Source organism: Triturus cristatus, chromosome 1_1, assembly GCF_964204655.1.
Source record: "Triturus cristatus chromosome 1_1, aTriCri1.1, whole genome shotgun sequence".
NCBI classification, from domain to species: Eukaryota; Metazoa; Chordata; class Amphibia; order Caudata; family Salamandridae; genus Triturus; species Triturus cristatus.
The window spans coordinates 818,006,118-818,025,371 of NC_140579.1; the positions used below are offsets into that span (position 1 = coordinate 818,006,118).

General features: G+C 45.9%; 1 protein-coding gene across 1 annotated transcript in view; it reads left to right on the forward strand.

The window, feature by feature from the left end:
• Positions 1-19,254, forward strand: part of MAP3K14 (mitogen-activated protein kinase kinase kinase 14) — an 820,749-nt gene that overhangs the window by 749,903 nt on the left and 51,592 nt on the right. Inside the window, exons 8-11 of the mRNA XM_085650287.1 lie at positions 2,001-2,130; positions 11,245-11,376; positions 12,704-12,808; positions 14,034-14,197. Coding sequence (XP_085506413.1) covers positions 2,001-2,130; positions 11,245-11,376; positions 12,704-12,808; positions 14,034-14,197 — 531 coding nt within the window. The remainder of the gene's footprint in view (positions 1-2,000; positions 2,131-11,244; positions 11,377-12,703; positions 12,809-14,033; positions 14,198-19,254) is intronic.

Consider the following 19,254-nt stretch of genomic DNA (forward strand, 5'->3'; position numbering starts at 1 on the left):
CTTCCAGTGTGCTCTGCTATTATGTGTATTGGCTGTCTGGGTTTGGAGTGACAGAGCTGGGGAATTCCAGGAGACAGGGTGAGGTGTCCCAGTGGTGAATAGAGAGATCTGCATCTAGATGGGTGGGAGGAGTTGCACCTGGGATCTGAATAGGGCTGTGCCTTCCCTCCACAATGCTGGCTCCACCTCCTATGGTGCGTCTGATGTCTCTGCCCAGCACCCTGAAAGGAAAGAAGCAGCCTGGTAAACAAAGTGCTCCAGGACTGAGCAGAACTGGTTCTGGCTGGGTTCAGTGACTTGTGACTCTTTAGAACAAAGACTTTTGGGGTATAAATATATGTGCTGAAACCCCTACAATTTGTATTGCCCCTGGATTTCAAGACGAACCTCTGTCCGTGGAACTGAGGAAAGCTGCAGGAGAGGACTGTCCTGGTGTTGTGTGCTGTTCCCTGGATTGGCCTGCAGTAGTTTTCATTGGACTGGAAAAAGGAGGGAAAAGGAGCTGTAAGAGAACTTTTTAATCTTGAACCTGCAATCACCCAAGGGCTAGAGAGAGAGCTAGCCCCCTGACTGAAGTCTCAGGACCAATAGACTTCATTTCGTCGCTAAAGCCTCAAAATTATCGCTAAAGCCTAAAAAAAATAATCGCTGCACTTGCTGAGCGTGAAGCAAATCGTCGCATCGCTGCCGCTGAAGGCTCGCTAGCCTGATCATCGCACCGCACGTTTGCGGCCAGAAAATCATCGCTGCAACTGCTGAACGTGAAGAAAATCGTCGTATCGCTGCCGCTGAAGGCTCGCTGGCCTGACCATCGCCCCGCACGTTTGCTTCCAGAAAATCATCGCTGCAACTGCTGAGCGTGAAGAAAATCGTCGCATCGCTGCCGTTGAGGGCTCGCTGGCCTGATCATCACCCCGCACGTTTGTGGCCAGAAAATCATTGCTACAGCGGCTGAGCGTAAAGAAAATCGTCGCTAGCCCCTGTTAGCGAGTGGCCGTGACCAGAGCGTGAGGAAAAACATCCCTAACCCGCCGGAGCGACATTTCTTGTGGATTATCTGTCAACATCTCAGAACTGTGAGTAGAAGGTTCACAGAGACCATTGCCCTGAACTGAGCTTTACCTTCCCCATTGGAACTATTTTTGCAGCATCCAGAGAGAACTATTTTTTTGTACAGTATTGTGGTTTCCTCGTTATTTGGTCTTGTGATAAGCCTCTATATAAAGATAACTATTTTTTGATAACTACCTGTGTTGTGTCCCTTTGTAGTGTTCCTTACTGTTTTTGCTGTGTATGATCATCAACGCTTTACACACTGCCTCTGAGATTAGCCTAACTGCTCGTGCTACGTTACCACAGAGTGGAGCAGGGGTTGTCAAGGGGGTGCAGCCCTTCACTCTGACTTAGAAAGAAGGGTCCCTACTTGGACAGTGGCCATCCACTGCCAACCAGAGACCCCCATTTCTAACAAGGGGTCCGTCAGCTTGGACTGTTGCAAATACTGTAATCAGGATTCCTATAGAACCCTTTTTCCTTTATGCCTACGTCATCTCCGTTCTAAATGCGCCCCTCACCGGAAATCACTGCAAAGAAATTATTATTCAGTTATCTCGAAAGCAGCGAAACCAACCAGCTCTCAGGACATGATTCTTGGCCTAAAGACTGCACATCATCATGAATGCCTAAAAAGTTGACCTTTAGACTCAAAAGCTAAAAATAGTATACTCCGTCTCATTAGAGGTTATTTTAGGAATGGAAAATATATTAAAGATGCCATGCTGAAGACTTTGCTTGATCTAATTGCACTCAATGCAGAGGCCTCCCACTTAACTTGATTCCAATATGTTATCTTTATTTCAGAGTCCTCGAAGTGATGTTGCTTTGTGTAGCATTGACTTGCACTCTACTGTTTTTGTTGAAACTCTTTGTTATTTTCATGTTTTTGGAGACCTGTTGAAACAAGCCACTCACTATATGATTAACTTTTCTTTCCCTTTTAGATTCATGTCAGTCGTTTTCGTGCAGAGGAGTTGACGACATGTACGGGATTGACAGTGCCTCAGGTGGTCCCAGTGTATGGAGCCGTGAAGGAAGGTCACTGGATCACTATTTTTATGAAGCTACTCGAAGGCGAGTGAAGCCTAGATTAAACTAAATGGGAGACTCGTTAAAGCACAGAATCCTTGGGTGTGGCTAACCTAGCAATACTCCAGTAACACTAGTTTGAGCGCTGCAGGGGAGGGGGAAAGCATGAGAGTAAGCTAACCTGGTATTGATTTAATTTTTATTTTATTTGGGATAGGGTAAAGAGGTGCAATTACAATCTGTAATTGCACTAGCTTCAGCTAAGATTGTTTTACATATTTTTTATGGCAATGTTTAATGTTTTACATATTTTTGATGGTAATGTTTAAATAATTGGAATTATATTTAAATATTAAATTGTGGTGTTTTGTTGGTATTTGTCCAGTCATTATAACAAGAAATCCATGCTAATGAACAGTTTGTTTTTACCTTCAATTCACTCTTGTTAGAAATGGGGGTCTCTAGTTGGCAATGGCTGGCCACTGTCCAAGTAGGGACCCTTCTTCCTAAGTCAGGGTAAGCGGGCTACACCCTTTGATAACCCCTGCTCAACCCTGTGGTAACTTAGCACGAGCAGCTAGGCTTATCTCAGAGTCAGTGTGTGAAGCATTTATGACCAAACACAGTGAGGAACACTACAAAGGGACACCACACAAGTAGTTATAAAAAAGTAAGTATCTTTTTATATAGACTTAACACAAGACCAATAACAGTAAAAAGCCACAATACTAGAAAAATTGGCTTACTCTTGAAATGCTGCACAAATAGTTCAAAGTGTGCCATGAGGAGTTCAGTTCAAAGCAGTGGTCTCTGCGACCCTTTTACTTACAAAGTACCTGGATTCTGTAGCAAAACAACCAAAATGTCGCTAAGGAGTTGTAGCGATGATTTTCCTCACGCGTGACCAGCGATGCGTTGAATTCGTGCCGCAAGGGAGGATGAGGCGCTGATCTGTGTGCAGGACAAAGCGACAAACTTCTCCACGCTAAGCCGGCGATGCGTTGAAATCCTTGCCGCAAGGGAGGATGATGCGCCGAGCCTGTTTCGTGTGCGACCCTGTTGCGATGAGAAGAAATGGCGCTCCACGAGGGAGCGACGATCCGGGTGCGATGCGATGAAAATGGCGGACGCCCGGCGTCCGCGCTGCGATGTCATTAAGCGATGAACTCGATGCGATGATCTTCGGGTTAGCGAGCCTTTGGCAGCCCGCAAACGTGTGATGCGATGATCTTCGGGTTAGCGAGCAGTTGGCAGCCCGCAACCGTGCGATGCAATAATCTTGAGGTTAGCGACCATTTGGCAGCCCGCAAACGTGTGAAGCGATGATCTCCGGTAACGAGCACTCAGCGGCGCGATGATTTTTCGAACGCGCTTCAGCTGCGGCGGCTCACAAACTGGCGGTAGCGACGATTTTCAGCACTCTCTTCTCTGTAGTAGAACTAGAGACCCTGGAACTCACAGGAGCCTCACCTGCAGATAGAAATCCTCGCTGGGAGGAAACAGGAGGCTGGTGGTGGAGTCTGGTGTGCCTGAGACTCCAGCAGGAGGCTAGCTCTCTTCTAGCCCTTGGGTGATTGCTTTAGCAAGTTGAATTAAAAGTTCTCTTCAAAGTCCTTTTCCTCTTCTTCCAAGTCCAATAGTAACCACTGCAGGCCAATCCAAGAAACTGCACACAAGGACAGTCACCTCCTGCAGATTCCTTCAGTTACACGAACAGAGGTTCTTCTTGTTGTCCAGGAGCAATACAATTTGTAGGGGTTTCAGCACAGATATTTATACCCCAAAAGTCTTTGTTCTCAGAAGCTACAAGTCACTGAACCCAGCCAGAACCAGTTCTGCCCAGCTCTGGAGCACTTTGTTTATTAGGCTGCATCCTTCCTTTCAGAAAGAGGGGGTGTGCCATCAGACGCACAGTGGGAGGTGGAGCCAGCATTAACCTTGCCAAGCACAGCCCTATTCAGGTCAAGGAGCTACCCCTCCCCATACTCCAATGCAGATCTCTCTATTCAACCCAGGTCTAACTCAGACAACCAATACACATAACAGCAGAGCACACTGGAAGGCTTAGGCAAGAAAATACCTACTTTCTAAAAGTGGTATTTTCAAACACAGAATATAAAAATAAACTCCAGGCAGGGGACGCACTTGTTGCACGTCATCAGCAAGCGCCCGGAGGTGCTCAAAACACCGAGGCGCCTCCCGCAGCGCAGGACGCGCGCTGGCGTGCCCGGGCCAAGGGCGGGCCCGTCCTGCGCCCGTCAACGACCGGAAAGACAGGGCAGGGCCCAGTCTCTAACTCCTGCCACAAGTCACCCTCACCTTTGCCTGGACACTAGAACCTGAGTAAAAGGTACTGTGGGGTTATAGCAGGGGGAATCATGCAAGGCTGTTTATTGTGTTGCATGATTAATTGACTGCATAACACTCAGAAGAATGGGCAAACGGAAATCTATGGAGGGGGGGGGGCCAGCAGTTGAATATAAAGAAAGGGAAAAAGAAAAGAAAAAACTATCGCCACCAGTTCAAATTGTACCCTGACCCGTATTGAAAATCTTGTCAGTGATTTTGAGGTTATTCTAGCAGACAATACACCACAACATGAGGCATTTCCCACCCCCAATACAGAAGATGCAGGCCAATGTAGAGGGAAGGTGATTCCAGATATTTTTAAAAATAAAAAAACACCGCAATCTCTACCCATTTGCTTAGTGCACACCCAATCGGAGATTAGTCCTGTGCCTGCTGCAACTGGGTCATCGGGCTTTATAGACGATGACCTATTAATTGCAACAGACATTAACACTGATAAGGGGACTGCATCATCAAGCCCAGGGGATATCACAATTTTATGTAGTAATAAATATGCCGTCTTGGAGGGGGAAACAGGCGACGCGGCAGATGTAATCGCGCAGGCGTCTAAGAAGGGCTCAGTTGAAAATGTAACAGCTATATGCGTAGAAAGATCTGTGGGCTGCCCAATTTGTCCTGGTTCCACCAAGGCTATCCTGTTAAAGTTAGAGAAACTTGAACAGGACATGGTGGATATCAAGAGATTGTTGGTGACACTTTCCCAGAAAGGGAATGTAGCTCTGACAAACAAAATTTTGCGTCCTGGCAGTTCCACTCTAATACCAACGCCACTACCTCAATTACCGTCCCCCGTCCTTAGGTCTTCATCTGAGGGCGAGCGCCCAAAGATTACACCGATGAGCACCAAGTCCTGCCCCAAATCATATGCTGATATTATAAGATCGCAGGGTGCAGATTTGCGAAATAAGCCTGGTCCTCTAATTGCCCTATCATTTAGTAATGGGAGGATGGAAAGAGATAGAATCACTAAGGGGAGCACAACCTATACATCTGTGTCCAAAACCAAAAGTACTGCTAATAATATAGTATACATGACCGGTGTCCCTAAAATGAACAATAAGCAGGGCCCTGAATCCAGGGAATCCATACATAATAAAGCCATTCATTGGCTCAGACACGTTAGGGGCTGCAGATCCATCATCAGAGAGGATTTGATAAGCGTTAAGAGATTGTCTCTATTCAGCTCCAGCAGTGACTGTATTGAAATTCACCTTAATAACCAAATTATGGCGGATAACTTGGTGAATTTAGAGTTCCGGTCCTCCCCGCCCAATCACTCTAATATCCAGATTAGGCGTCTGCCCTTATGGTTCACTGAAGGGGCAGACGATGATTCAGGCCTTAATAGAATAGATTGACTAATAGGTGGCAATGCCAGTCCTTATCAGGAGTTTAGCCCTAAGTGGAATTCTGTGGCGAATATCCCCACGGCATTGAATGCTTCCCTTATTGCTCCCAGCATGGACTTTCTAAACCAGACCACGAGTGAGGTAGGTGGGGTAGGGGAGGGTAATTCTGTTATAATCCACATTCTCTCCTGGAACATTGCAGGTCTCAAAAAGAAATTGGCCATCCCCGATTGGCATGAATTTATTAACAAACATGAGATCTGCATGTTCCAGGAGACTTGGAGCCTGGAACCCCTGTATATGTCTGGCTATTCCACCTTCTATATTCCGGCTGTAACCCAAGGTATGGGCCGCCCCTCGGGGGGACTACACATCTGGGTGAAGGTAGCACTGAATCTGAATATCAAAGTCCACAATGCCAACTCAGAAGATATTCTCCACTTATCTTTTAAAGGGCCATTGAATGGTACCAGAGTCGACCTTTTCAATGTGTATGCAAGAGGAGGTCCGTCTAATCAAAATTCTGTTACAATCTCCTGTTTGGAAATGGCCCTAGCAGGTATCCCCCCACACTCTAATATTATTTTGGGAGGTGATTTAAATTGCACATATGAACCTCTAAGTGAGGAAGATCTTTTAAGAACTCATGAGGAAGACATAAAACACTCCATCCCTGTTTTAAATCTGAGTCCCATTAAGAGATGGACGGTGAGGGCACTGCAGATCAATGCCCTAACTATGGAATTTAATCTACGGGCACTAAACGGGAGAACTATTTTGGACCCCAATGGGGCTATGACCTTCAACAGATTAAATGGGCCTTCACGCATTTATTACATTATCTTAGATATAAATTCATGGGGGTATCTGGTTGATATGAAGGTTAAGCAGATGCCAGATAGTGATCACAACCCACTCTGTGCAGACATTAGATGGGAAGCAAGGAAAAATACTATAAATGCTCATTTAGCTTCAAAAGCAGTGATTCCTACTAATTGCAATCGAAGGCTCAAATGACATAAAGTGTCATGTCAAGAGGATATTTTATCTGGTATAGGTCTCCAAGTGGCCTCTAAGGCAGCAGAATTTGCTCTGCTTAATTCCACGCTCGTCGAGATGAATAGTGCAGACCTTAGTAATTCCTATGAGGAAGTTATAGAACATATAGGCTCTTATTTTAAAACAATCTGGGCTAAGGGTGGGACAAAACATGTAGTTAAGAGGTAAACCATGGTTCACTACAGAATGTAGAGATCGGAGAAAGGCCATTTCTTCAGCCCTACAGAAAAAAGATCCTGTAGCCGTAAGGTTGGCTAGGCAAGAATACAGAAAATCTATAGAAGCTGCCTAACGGGTTTGGGAGGAGAACCATTGGCAGGAATTAAAGAAGGCGGCCTTTTTAAAAGACTCGACTATTTTTTGGGCCTTAATAAACCAATTAACTAAAAGGGGTTCAGATCCTATCCCTAATAATATAACAGAGCAGCAATGGTTTATGCATTTTTCAAATCTTTACTGCAATGAGGTAGGGTCCGAGCAATCCTCGACTGTCCGTCCAGACCACGAGTTAGTACCTATGCAGCCTGAATCAGTTGTTTATTTCACACTTCTGGAGGTTCAGACAGCTATTAAAAGTATAGCTCGTGGGAAGGCTGCAGGCCCGGATGGGCTGCCAGGCGATTTAATTCTTCATGACCCCATAGTATGGGCCAACCTTATCCTCCATTGAATTTATTGTTAAAGGGCCATACAGTTCCGGACTCCTGGAAGGGAGCGGAGGTGGTCGCAATTCACAAGAAGGGGACGAGAGAGGACCCTGCCGACTACAGACCAATAAGTTTAATTGATGTCATCCAAAAGGTGGTTGGCAGGGTTCTTATCTCCAGAATGGGGGCCTGGCTAGAAGAGGGGGACATCTTAACACACTTACAAGCGGGTTTTAGACAGAAAATAGGTACTATGGACCAAGTATTTAGATTCACAGCTACTTACTGGAAGACCGTTTTAATTGGCAAGAGGTCCTTGTATTTGGCCTTCATTGACCTTAAAACCGCTTTCGATCTTGTCCCCCGGGTCAAATTGTGGCAGGTATTGCACGACATGGGCCTTCCGCGATACCTCCTGGAACTAATTAAAAGATTGCATGATGGCACGTATGCGAGAATCAGATGGGGGCATGAAGGTCAGCTGACAGAGAGAATATCTGTGCAGAGGGAGGTCCGCCAGGGGTGTGTGTTGGCTCCCACTTTGTTCTCCCTCTTTATAAATGGGGTGGCAGACCATTTGAAGGAGGACCCAGCGGATGCCCCCGCCCTGGCAGGGGAAAACATACCTACCCTCCTCTTTGCAGACAACACTCTCCTTATGTCCAAAACCCCCTCTGGTCTCCAGAAACTTCTAGACAGGTTTAGTGCCTTTTGTAAAGATCGCGGCCTTACAATCAATACTATCAAAACCAAATTGATGGTTTTGTCTAGAAACAAAAAATTTAAGAAAATCCATATTGTACTAAATGGCACTTTACTGGAGGAAGTTGATGCATTTGATTACCTAGGGGTCAGGATAAACTGTAAAATGAAGTGGGACTCTCACATTGCCAAGATGCTGTTAAACTTTAAAAGAGTGACAGGAGCAATTGCCAGAGACCATCGCTTGACCTCTAGTAAACCCATCAGCCCTGTTCTAGCCGTCTATGAGGGCAAGGCATTGTCCGCTGCAACTTATGGCTCTGAACTGTGGGGATCTGAAAGAGTCACTGACCTAGTTATAGCGGAGCATAAATTTATGAGAGAGTTAGTGGGTCTTCCGGTCTCTACCCCCATTAAACCATTACTTCACGACCTGGGACGCCGCTCAATTAAAGACATTGTCGGCCTCCGGCCTTTACTTTTTTGGGTCCGCCTTAGAAGGACGCCAGAGCTTAGCAACTACGCCGCAGTCCTTGACAAACGTATTGATCTGAATGGCTTTAGGGTGATTCCTTGGCTGAAAAATTTAAGGGACCTGGCGATCAATTTGGGGTTAAAAGAAGAATGGTTATCACAGCTGCCCCCGCCGAAAGCACTATCAAGAAATTGTACTGGGAGAGGATACAAGCAAGGGACTTGGGAAACCCCAAGTGGGGTGCACTAACCGACCAATTTTTGATCTATAAGCCAGTACCGAAGCTGGAACCATTCCTTGATTTTATTACTACACCAAGAGACAGATTCTTGTTTCTTAAAATGAGGTATGGCACGCTACCCCTGAATGTTTTTACCAGTAGTTGGAAAAATTTTAAGCACCATCAAGCAGCTTGTCCGGGGTGCCCTAATCCAACTGAATCATTGGGCCACTTCCTGTTTGCCTGTAGGGCGTACAGGGGGGCCAGGAAAAGATGGTTAAGCCCAGTTTGTAGAGAATTGGGGACAAGGCAGTCTTCAGTGGCCTTTCGCATCCTGACAACGGACACTACATCCCTGATGGTAATCTGTGGGGTTGCAAAATTTCTGGGGAAAGCGTGGCAAAAACGAACCAAGCTTGTTCGATTGAGCACTGGGTAGATCTTTAAAATGTGTAATTGTGCCGTTCTATGAATTAGCACTTTATTAACCAGCATCCTTTGGCCCTGATCACATTTGTCCGGGCTTATTGTCTTTTTTATTCTTAATCATGATTTTTAAGAACACTCATTTTTAAATGTGCTTTTTTTAGTTTGCATTTGAATATTGTTTTTAGCAAATTTTATTCAATTTTATGATGTAATTGTATTTACTAAATTTAATTCGATTTATGATGCATTGTATTTACTTTTATGATACCTTGTTATCGAATAAAGTATTACAACAAAATAAACTTCACTAAAAGATGTATTTTAATATTCTGAGTCCAGGCATACTAAATTCGTTTTTCTACCATGTTCTTTGGGTCAGTTAAGACTATAGAATGTAATAGTCAAACTGCCCATTCTGGCCTATGGAGAACAGGTAGCCTTACATTAGTGAAAAACGAAATTGGATGTAATTCACTTCCAGGACATGCTACACACATCAGAGCATGTCCTACCTTACACATACAATGCACCCTACCATAGGGGTTACTCACATGATGCCAAGGGAAGGTTCAGGGGCTGGGAAGTGGGTGCACTTCACAGCCAAGATGGCAGTTCTGGACTGCACGCAGACTCTGCAGTGGCAGGTCTGAGACACACTTTACAAGCTGCTTCTGTGGGTTGCCCAAACCAGCGCTTCAGGCCCACCAGCAGCATTTGGTTTACCAGCCCTGGGCACACACAGGCCACGCTACTAGGGACTAACAGGTAAACCAAATAAGCCAATCATGGAGATACCAATTCACATGTCATTTTTACACAGGGAGCATTCGCGCTGTGGCACTGAATGGCAGTGGCACAGCGCCCAGAGCATCTAATACCAGCAAAAACAGAGGAGATAACAGCGAGAAATGGAAGGGAGACCCACGCCAATGGTGCCAGGTCTAACACCTCTGTAATATCATTAGTTTTTTTCCATACTGTGTTACTAGCTGTTGAGTTGATACTGCACTTTTTGGAGCTCTGGTTTAGGTTTTGTGCCTCATTGTTGGAACAACATAAGTAGATTAAAGGAAGATCATTTTCACCTTCTGGCAAATATGATCGCCCTATGTGTGGCAGAGCTTCGAGCGTTTGGAGAGAATCTGGTCTAGTGGCGAAGGTGGTCGACCTTAAATCTGGGGAACCGAATTAGAGTCTCTGCAACGACGCTCAACATCCTGTGATTCTCGGAAAATCACTTAATCTCCCCGTGCCTAACAACCCTTTTTTTAAAAAAATGAACGTGTCCTTCTGTAACGCAACTGGTGCTCATGTAAAGTGCTCTGATACCTTTGGGTGAAGTTCGCGCTATATTAAACTCCGTCAAAAAAAAGTATTTGTACAAGGCACACAGTAATTTCCAGCTGATCATGCAGTTTTCCGCCTGGTCTGCAGATCAAGGACCTGGAGATTGAACTGCTTGAACTGGAGCTGTTCCATATATCCTCAGTTAAGAGCTGAGCCACACTCCCTGCCTCTTGGTTTACAGAGTGGGAAACCTCTATAAAGAACAGTCTCCACACAATCTGTGGACAGGAGAAAATAACTTTCTAACTACCTACAGCTTTGGGAATCTTAAGTCTGCCGTGCTATTTGATATTTACATTTCCATCCAACTGAATGTTTTTATTTCACTAACTGTGTGATTAGAGCAGAGGCCGCTACAGTATAGTAAAAGAAGTGATGGTAATAGACACTGTCTCAGACATTACACTGAATAGGAGCCATGAACAGTAGCCACAAACAAGAGGACATTTCAGAAACAAGTTCACCCTACTTTAATTATTACGTTTGGATGGATTCTGTTGATCCATCAATGGGTTAACAAGTAAATGTTTAATTTTCTGACTTTTCATGCTTTCATTTTAGGTGGGTCAGTGGCTCAGCTGATACAGCAGAGAGGCTACCTACCCGAAGACCTGGCCCTGCATTATATGAGCCAGGTGCTGGCGGGACTGGAACACCTCCATGCTCGCAATATTCTCCATGGAGATTTGAAAGGTACAGTGCCAACAGAATCTGACTAAACCTTATTTAGCTAAAGGAAGCATTTCTTATCGTTTGACAGCATCAGATGGAAAATGTCGTTTTGATTTTCTTTGAAATCAGCATCCCCAAACATCACTCCGTGTTATTTTCCAGGTGGCTGCCATGTAGCCCCAGTCTTGTCCACTTAGTCTGTCTCTCGACCTAAAAGAACAGGCTCGTGATAGATTGGTATTGCCTTCATATCAGTGCAACCAGACCCTGCTTCTTGGTTAGTCTACCTGCTACAACCTCTTGGTGCCTTAGTCACACTCTTGACGCACCCTCTTACAATAGGATTATTTGCAACTAGTTTAACTCTGCCCACTTAACTGCACCAACCATAGAGACCATAGAGTCCACGGAATTTGGTGAAAACCGAATACTCCTTTCTAGAGGAAGTCATAAATACAGAGGACAATATGCCAGGGGCATTACCCCCCCCCCCCCCCCCCCCCGATGTTGTTACCCACTGCTGACGTCTTGGCCTCTAAAACCGACCGGGTGTCACCTTAAACCAGAGTGTTTTGGAATTCACAATCAACCACGGTTTTTCTTTTCACTCTATTATTCAAGAATAACCTAGCTTCTTGTTAATGGTTCTGCTTCACTGTCCCACCACCACACCCATGACTGGCAGCATCCACAACCTATCTTCTTTACTGTTCTTGCTCCCAGTTATCGAAGTTGAGTAGTTAAGAGTAAGAATTGAATGAGACTCCAAAGAGGGGCTAATATTGGCGCGTTAAAAGGAGGGGAGGCGACTAGGCTGAATAATGGCAAAGGAACTCTACTTGGATGTTTTTATCAACCGAGTTGTAAGACCTCTTTAGAAATTCACAACTCGTTTGATGAAATAATTAAAAGCACAATGTAAAAAGTATGTAAAAACCAAATAATTAAAGCTTATGAGATGGCCCCAAAGCTGCCACTGCTGCCGCGTTTTATAAAAATTATTTGTTGCATTTAGTATTACTTTGTGGATGAGGTTAAATGACCTAAGAACATTTTATTATTTTCCTTACTAAAACTGAGAGGAAGTGTTCATGCTAGATATCGCCGAGTGTCTTATCATTGCAACTGTTTGTGCTGTGGATACTTCCCACTCTCCCGTACTTTCACTGCTTCTTTGCCTATGTTTTGTTTCAAATACTACCTAGAAAGGGTGAGTGCCCTGGGTCATGTTCTCATGCCTACTGGGAAAGGCCTCTCCTTGTGCAGTTGAAAACTAGAGTAGCAGTGAGCAAAAAAGTCTGTTTGACAGCAGGAGCCATGAACTCATTCTTCTCTGTTTTGTTTATAGCGGACAACATCCTGCTCTCTGGGGATGGGAATCAGGCGTTTCTTTGTGACTTTGGCCACTCGGCTCATCTTTCTCCAGACAACTTGGGAAAATATTTGGTGACAGGTAAACATTTCTAGAGAGAAAGTATTTTATCCACAATCTCATCCGCTTACCAAAAGTGTGTATCAAAGGTCTTTGCAATTATTTCATATACTGGCACGCCTTCATTGTAACATTAATACCAACCTATATTATTCACTAACGCAGTCACTTTTTGGCCTACCCGAACACTGCTATGGTATTGCTTCATAGTTGGAATTTGTTACTTTCGAAGAAAATGGCTGATGTAATTTTCTAGTAGTTTCCTTTTGCAGATCTATTTGTATTGTGGTGGTGCTAGGCTAGCGATTGTATGATCAGATGGAAACAATAAGGATAGGATAGGATGTAATGGAGATACTGGCCAAGCAGATGTACACAATGGAAGCATGGTGCCAACTATTCTAAGACAAAAAGGAAAGAATAACCCAATGTATGCATGATGGGGTGGAAACAGTAAAAATAATGTACTGGAACTACGAGTTATTGATTTTATGATGAGCAGGAAACAACCATTTAGCACATGTATGATAAGATGAAAACATATTTGGGTTGATGAGAGCCAAACCGTAAGACAGCAGTGCAAGAATAATATAGAAACAGGAGCTTCTGGTTATGCCTGCAATGAGTTAGGCATAATGAGCTAACAATTGTAGCATGCGATGGACACTATGAGCAGTCCGTTTTAAAATTAGTTGTAACAGATGAGTTTATGACTTTATGGATACAGACTAGCAGTTCACATAAAAAGGAGTTCATGCTGGAAAATGATATGAAAAGAGCGAGCTACTGATGAGAGGATGGAGAAGAACATGAGCAGCTAACTACAATGAGGAGACGTAAAAGTCAATAATTATTTGATAAAATATTCTATATGAGATGGTATTATTGAACTGCAAATTGTATCTTGCAATGAAAGCAATTCATTTTTCTGTGTGTTCCATTCTTTGAAATCTTATATGATGTACTCATTGTGGTAATTTCTTCATAAATCTCTAGCTCAGTAGTTGTATCTCGTCAAAAAATCTTTTAGTGCTTTAGTCTCAACATATAGATGTTAATTCGTGTCATCGCCTTACAGAATAATTTGCTATTTCCTCCTCTATATAGAGTTGGGGCCCCATATTTTGTTTTGTAAGCCATGTCTTAAAGCGCTAAGTCAACCTTTTCGCGCTGGGGCATAGCAGTGTACTGGAGGCAAAGACAGGATATGCTCTACAATGAATTACGTCTGCTTTTTTTCCTCCAGGGGACTACACTCCTGGCACCGAAACTCATATGGCGCCAGAAATAGTAATGGGGAAGCAGTGCAACTCAAAGGTGGACATTTGGAGCAGTTGTTGCATGATGCTTCACATGCTGAATGGGTGCCACCCTTGGACTCGTTATCATTCCCATCCTTTCTGTCTCAAGGTGAGTCTTGCGCACCAATACATCTCCGTACTAACTGAAGCCATGGCAGACCGCACCTGCACTGACTGACAAAAGCTTGTAGTGGTAATAAGTTTGACCCAGGCCTAACTCCGCTTTAATTTAATCTGGCCCATCTGATTGTTTTGTTTTCTGTTTGATCACTACCCACAGATCAGTGCTTAATGCTTAAGGGATTGGCCTGAAATAGAAGGTACAGATACGCATTGCACGAAGTTCGGGGTGGGGGGGCGTTTACAAGGACTGGTACAGGGAAGATGGGAATTGGTGCTGAAAAGGAGTGAGTTGTATTAATGGAGCCATGCCTCATTTGAATTTTATAGCCTTGAAAGTTGTCTCGCTTAGCTTTATAGGACATCGTCTTAAATAGGATTGTATACAATATGTAAAGCACACAATAAACTATCTAACAGAACAAAGCTGTACCCGAAATATTTCTAATGAAAAACATTTGTTTGGACTCTGTATATTTCATGAAGTGTCCGTATCCACTTTTTTCATGACTTCAATTGTGGCAGTTTTTCGGTTTCGCTGTTACAAATCCCAAGACAGAAATATGTGTAACTTCTCAATATAAATTTAAATGTACAGAGATATTGTTCAAATAAAAATGTATATTATATAGTTTATTCACTGTTGGAAAACGAGGCAGCATCTGTGAGGCCTGCACAAATAACATGACTACATTTGTCCTTCACTGTGAACCAAACGCCCAATTGTAGTGCCTGACTCTCAGAGGGTAGCGTTGCAGAGCAGTCTGAGGCTTACTCAAGGGAGGTGGTGTGGGCTACTAATCGCCATGTGCAGGTGCGCAGAAATAACACTCAATAATTAATTGTCCAGTCTGTACTTTAAAGTAAGAGTACATTTATTAAACACACACACTACTCAATACGATGCACCAATTTACAAATATACATAAGCTGTTGGAATTACTTTGTGACATCGCATTACATCTCCACACCTCCTGTGGGGGGTGGGGTCTAGTACCACCGCTCCCATGTATGCACATCATCTTGCCGCCATTGCAGTTAGTTGAACATAACCTGGAGCGAGGGGCCTACGCACGGGCACCATCCCAGTGTTGACCCACCCCATTGTCTCAAGAAGCATTGAAAATGGGTACCCCTGCCTTACTGACACATAACCCTGACTGAGCATCTCCTACTGACCATAAAGTATGCACCTCTACATCTTAAGGGCTAGCAGTCTGGGGTCTTCACCTAAGTGCAGCAGCAAGAATACATGTTTAAGCACATTTTAGAATGACAGTACTCAGCACCGTTGTGGATCATTAGAATGCATTGCAATTACAGCCCCTAAAAGCATCACAGATGAAATCACAGGATTACGCTTATACCACCACAAGCACCAAAACGATGTTTTCCCCTTGCCTTGCAAGGCATTATGGGGCGCTTCAGCTCCTTTCCGTGCATATTTAATGAGCAGCTCTCCCACTGCGCCGGGTAGAGCCGCGCTGGTGGTGCTGGCGGTCCTTTGCTGCGTTCTTGCATCGTGGGGGGGGGGGGGCCTGGTCCCCCCTAGACCATCCAGGTGAGTTGTCCCTGTGGCTCGAGGAACCCACCCCCGGCCACTCTTCTTTTCGCGGGACCTGGGCCCCGCATTGCCAGCTCTTCTCTTCGGGGGGTTCCGGTCCCATCCGGGACCCCCGCATTGCCACCACGTTGGAGGGCAGCCCAGGGAGCCCACCCCCGGCTGCCCCCGCTGGCTCCCCGTGACGCCAGCACTCTCGTGTCCTGCCGTGGGAGCTGGCTGATCACTTCTGGTCGCGTCCTCGGGTTCCAGTCCGGCTGGACTACAGGGGAGTGCGGTGGCACTCCCCTGGCCTCTAACCATTCTTCGGGGTCCCGGGCCCCCGGACCTCTTCGGGGGGGTGGGGGGACGAGACGGCGCCCCCCTCACCAAGTCACTTCGCAGGGAGCGCGCCAGCACTCCCCGTCCTTTGCAGTTTCGGTGGGCGCCAGGGTGGGGTCCGGGCGCCCCGTTTGGGGCATCTTCATGGGTAGCGCTCCCCACCTTGGCTTCGGGGCCCGGGGATGAGGTCCCAGGCCTCTCCAGACCTTTTCGCGAGGGGGGGGGGGGGGCGCGACGGCGCTCCCCCACCTCCATCTTCGGCTTGCGGGCGGCCCCTGGGACATGACCCACCCGGGGGCATCTCTGAGACTGGCGGCGTAGCCCCACGCGCTTCGTCGTCGGTCTTCTTAGGGGTCAAAGGTCGCCTACATTCCGGGGGCCATATCTCAGCCTCTGGGGGTCCGATCTGCCCCATTTTCGTGTCTTCTTGCTCCTTGTGGCACCCCCCCCCCCCCCCCCCCCCCCCAGCCACTGGGAGCACTCTCCTTCACCCTCCGGGTCTCCAAGAGGGTGCATTCTGCAGGGAGCGGTCTTCACTGGCTCCTTGCGCCAGTCTTTCGCCTGGCTCTCCTCCTGGGCCTCTTCTCCCTGCGCAGAGGCCCCTGCTTCTGCACAACGGTCCTGGGCTCTTCTTCTGGCGCTGTTAGGGCCCTGGAGGGCAGTCAGGGGGGTCCTCCTTCCAACTGCCCATTGCCAGGCTCCAGCACCTTCCGCCTCAGCAGACCCCACCCTAGAGAGAGCTTCTCTTCCTGTGCAAGCACTTTTTAAAAGTTGAGTAGGGGGCTGGCAGGAAGTCTCTGTTGGTCCTATCAAACGGCGACACATCACTTCCCTGCCCCTGCTCCCGCCTTCTTGACCAGCCTCTGGGTTTGTTCAAAATGGCGTCGTCCAGTGTCTCTGGCCACATGGTCTCTGAAAAAGCTTCCCCCCTCGCTGCTTTCCCTCCTTGGTGCAGCCTGGTGCCTGGCACCCAGTGATAGCTGCTGATGGATGATCCTGTAGCCCAACCCATCTACTCTTCATGGAGAGGAGTCCTTAGCTTGTGGAAGAAAGGTTATCAATCCATCCAGCTGAGGTCAACCCTCAGCCAGGCCCTGGTTATGAGTGACTCGGAGAAATGTGACATTTCTGGATGACCCAAAAGCAGTACAAATATGACTTTGGACTCTGCAGAATACTCATTTTCACCTCCGTTACAGTGGACTTTAGTGCGTGTCTGGAATCTGTAGGCCTTATGAAAGTTACTCTAGCCCATGGGCTCCACATCCCCATAGGGGAATAATGAAGGGAAAACAGTAAACCACGCTGACTTTCCCTGGCAGGTTCCTTCCCAGTGTATAAAGCCTATTCCATGTCACCACCCAATTCTGCATAAGTCCTGCCACACCATTCCCTCTGTAGCTGCTCCTGGACTGCGCACGCTAGGAATCTCCCCTGCGCAGCCCCTACACGTGTGCACACGTATGTACACGTGTCTGCATGTAACCAGCTCGGTGTCCCTTACTGCAGCTGCTGCGCAGTGGCCTGGTCAAGCCAGGGGAACACCAGTAAAATCCCCATGCAGTCTCTTACATCCTGAGTTCACTGGGGGGTGAGTCCCAACTTATGAGGCTCCCCTACAGTAAAAGCTCAACAATTAGGTGCTCAAAAAACGAAAAATCCGGGCGGCCCACAGTGTCAGAACCACCTTCTAACATTCACCGTGTTCTGCCTTTTAGAGACATGAAAGTTAATTGTGACATAGTGTTCAGGTGTATAGTGTGGCTACTGTGTAAGTTACGATAATTGAGTGTATTGCAAAGTGACACAAAATGTACCACTATTTGTAGTTGTCCTAGTGTGGGAATAGCACGGGTGTGCTGTAGGACTAGATTTGTGTGCATTATCAGAGCTGCTTCTCGATCCAGGTGCAAGGATAACTGATGGTGCTTTCAGGAGAAAAGTGGGTCATAGCTTTGTTTGGGTACTAGTCGTGTCATAGCATATGTATTAACGATCTGGTCTGAGGTATGATATAAAAGGTATGAGTTTATTCCAGTGCTGGAAGCTAGGACTAGGACGCAGAATGTAAGGGTTCCAGTACTACTGTAGCTGTAGTGCTAGAATGGAATACTGTAAGGTTTTGAGACTGATGCCTTTAAATTTCGCGCTCTGTACTATCTGCCACTGTAGTTTATTATCCCTGATTTGGATTTCATGCTTATTTCCATGCAGATGACACCAAAGTTACTTTTCTTCTCCAAGGTTTACCAACTTTCCATGTTTGTGTGGTTGCCTTTGAAGGATGGATACATTCTCCATTTAAAGGGTTTAAAAACAAAAATTGTATTCCTTCCTGCATCCTAATTCCCTGTTTTCTACCTCAACATATTTTTCTTCTTAATAACCCATCATCTTTTTGTCTCAACATAGGCATTCATTTTTTTTTTTACCCTTACCTTAAAAAAAATATATTTGGCTTCTTGTAGTTGCAGCTGTACAAGACAATTCAGCCCTTTCTTCAATTCTTTGTTGCTAAACTCCCTATTAAATGCCTAGTTCCATCATGATTGGATTACTCCTGCTCCTTATATGTAAGCCTTCCACAGTTTGTTTTGCTTCCGTTTCTGTCCATATAGTATTTGGTATTTTTAAATCTGGTTATATCACGCTGTTCGAGGCATATGAGCTGCAGATCACACACTATGCATAGATCGCCATCTGGTGTTGGGCCCGGATGTTTGCACTTGTTTTTGTCTTGGAAAAGTCTTTGGAAGTCATGAGATAGGTGACTCCTCCTTTGGATGATAGTGCGCATGGGCATCGGCTCCATCTTCAGATTGTTTTTTTCCGCCATCGGGCTCGGATGTGTTTATTGTGCTCCAGTTCAGTGCCGTTACCGATCGACGCGCAATCCTCACCCTTTCTCTGGTATTGTTTCGATCGCGATCCCTAGCCGTTGCGCATCTCTTCAATTTCAAAGTCCTTGATTCCGGTCGTCGACGAAGGCCTTCGGGCCTACTTAGGCCATTTGTTCTGGCTCATGGAAAGGACTCCTTTCAAGAAGTGTCCTCAATATGGGTCGAAATTACCACACACAGATCTTCATGAGGTGTGTAACCTTGGGGCCCGGCAAAGAAGTCCATAACTAAGCCTTCAGGCCACTCGGGCTCGAGTCAGCCTGC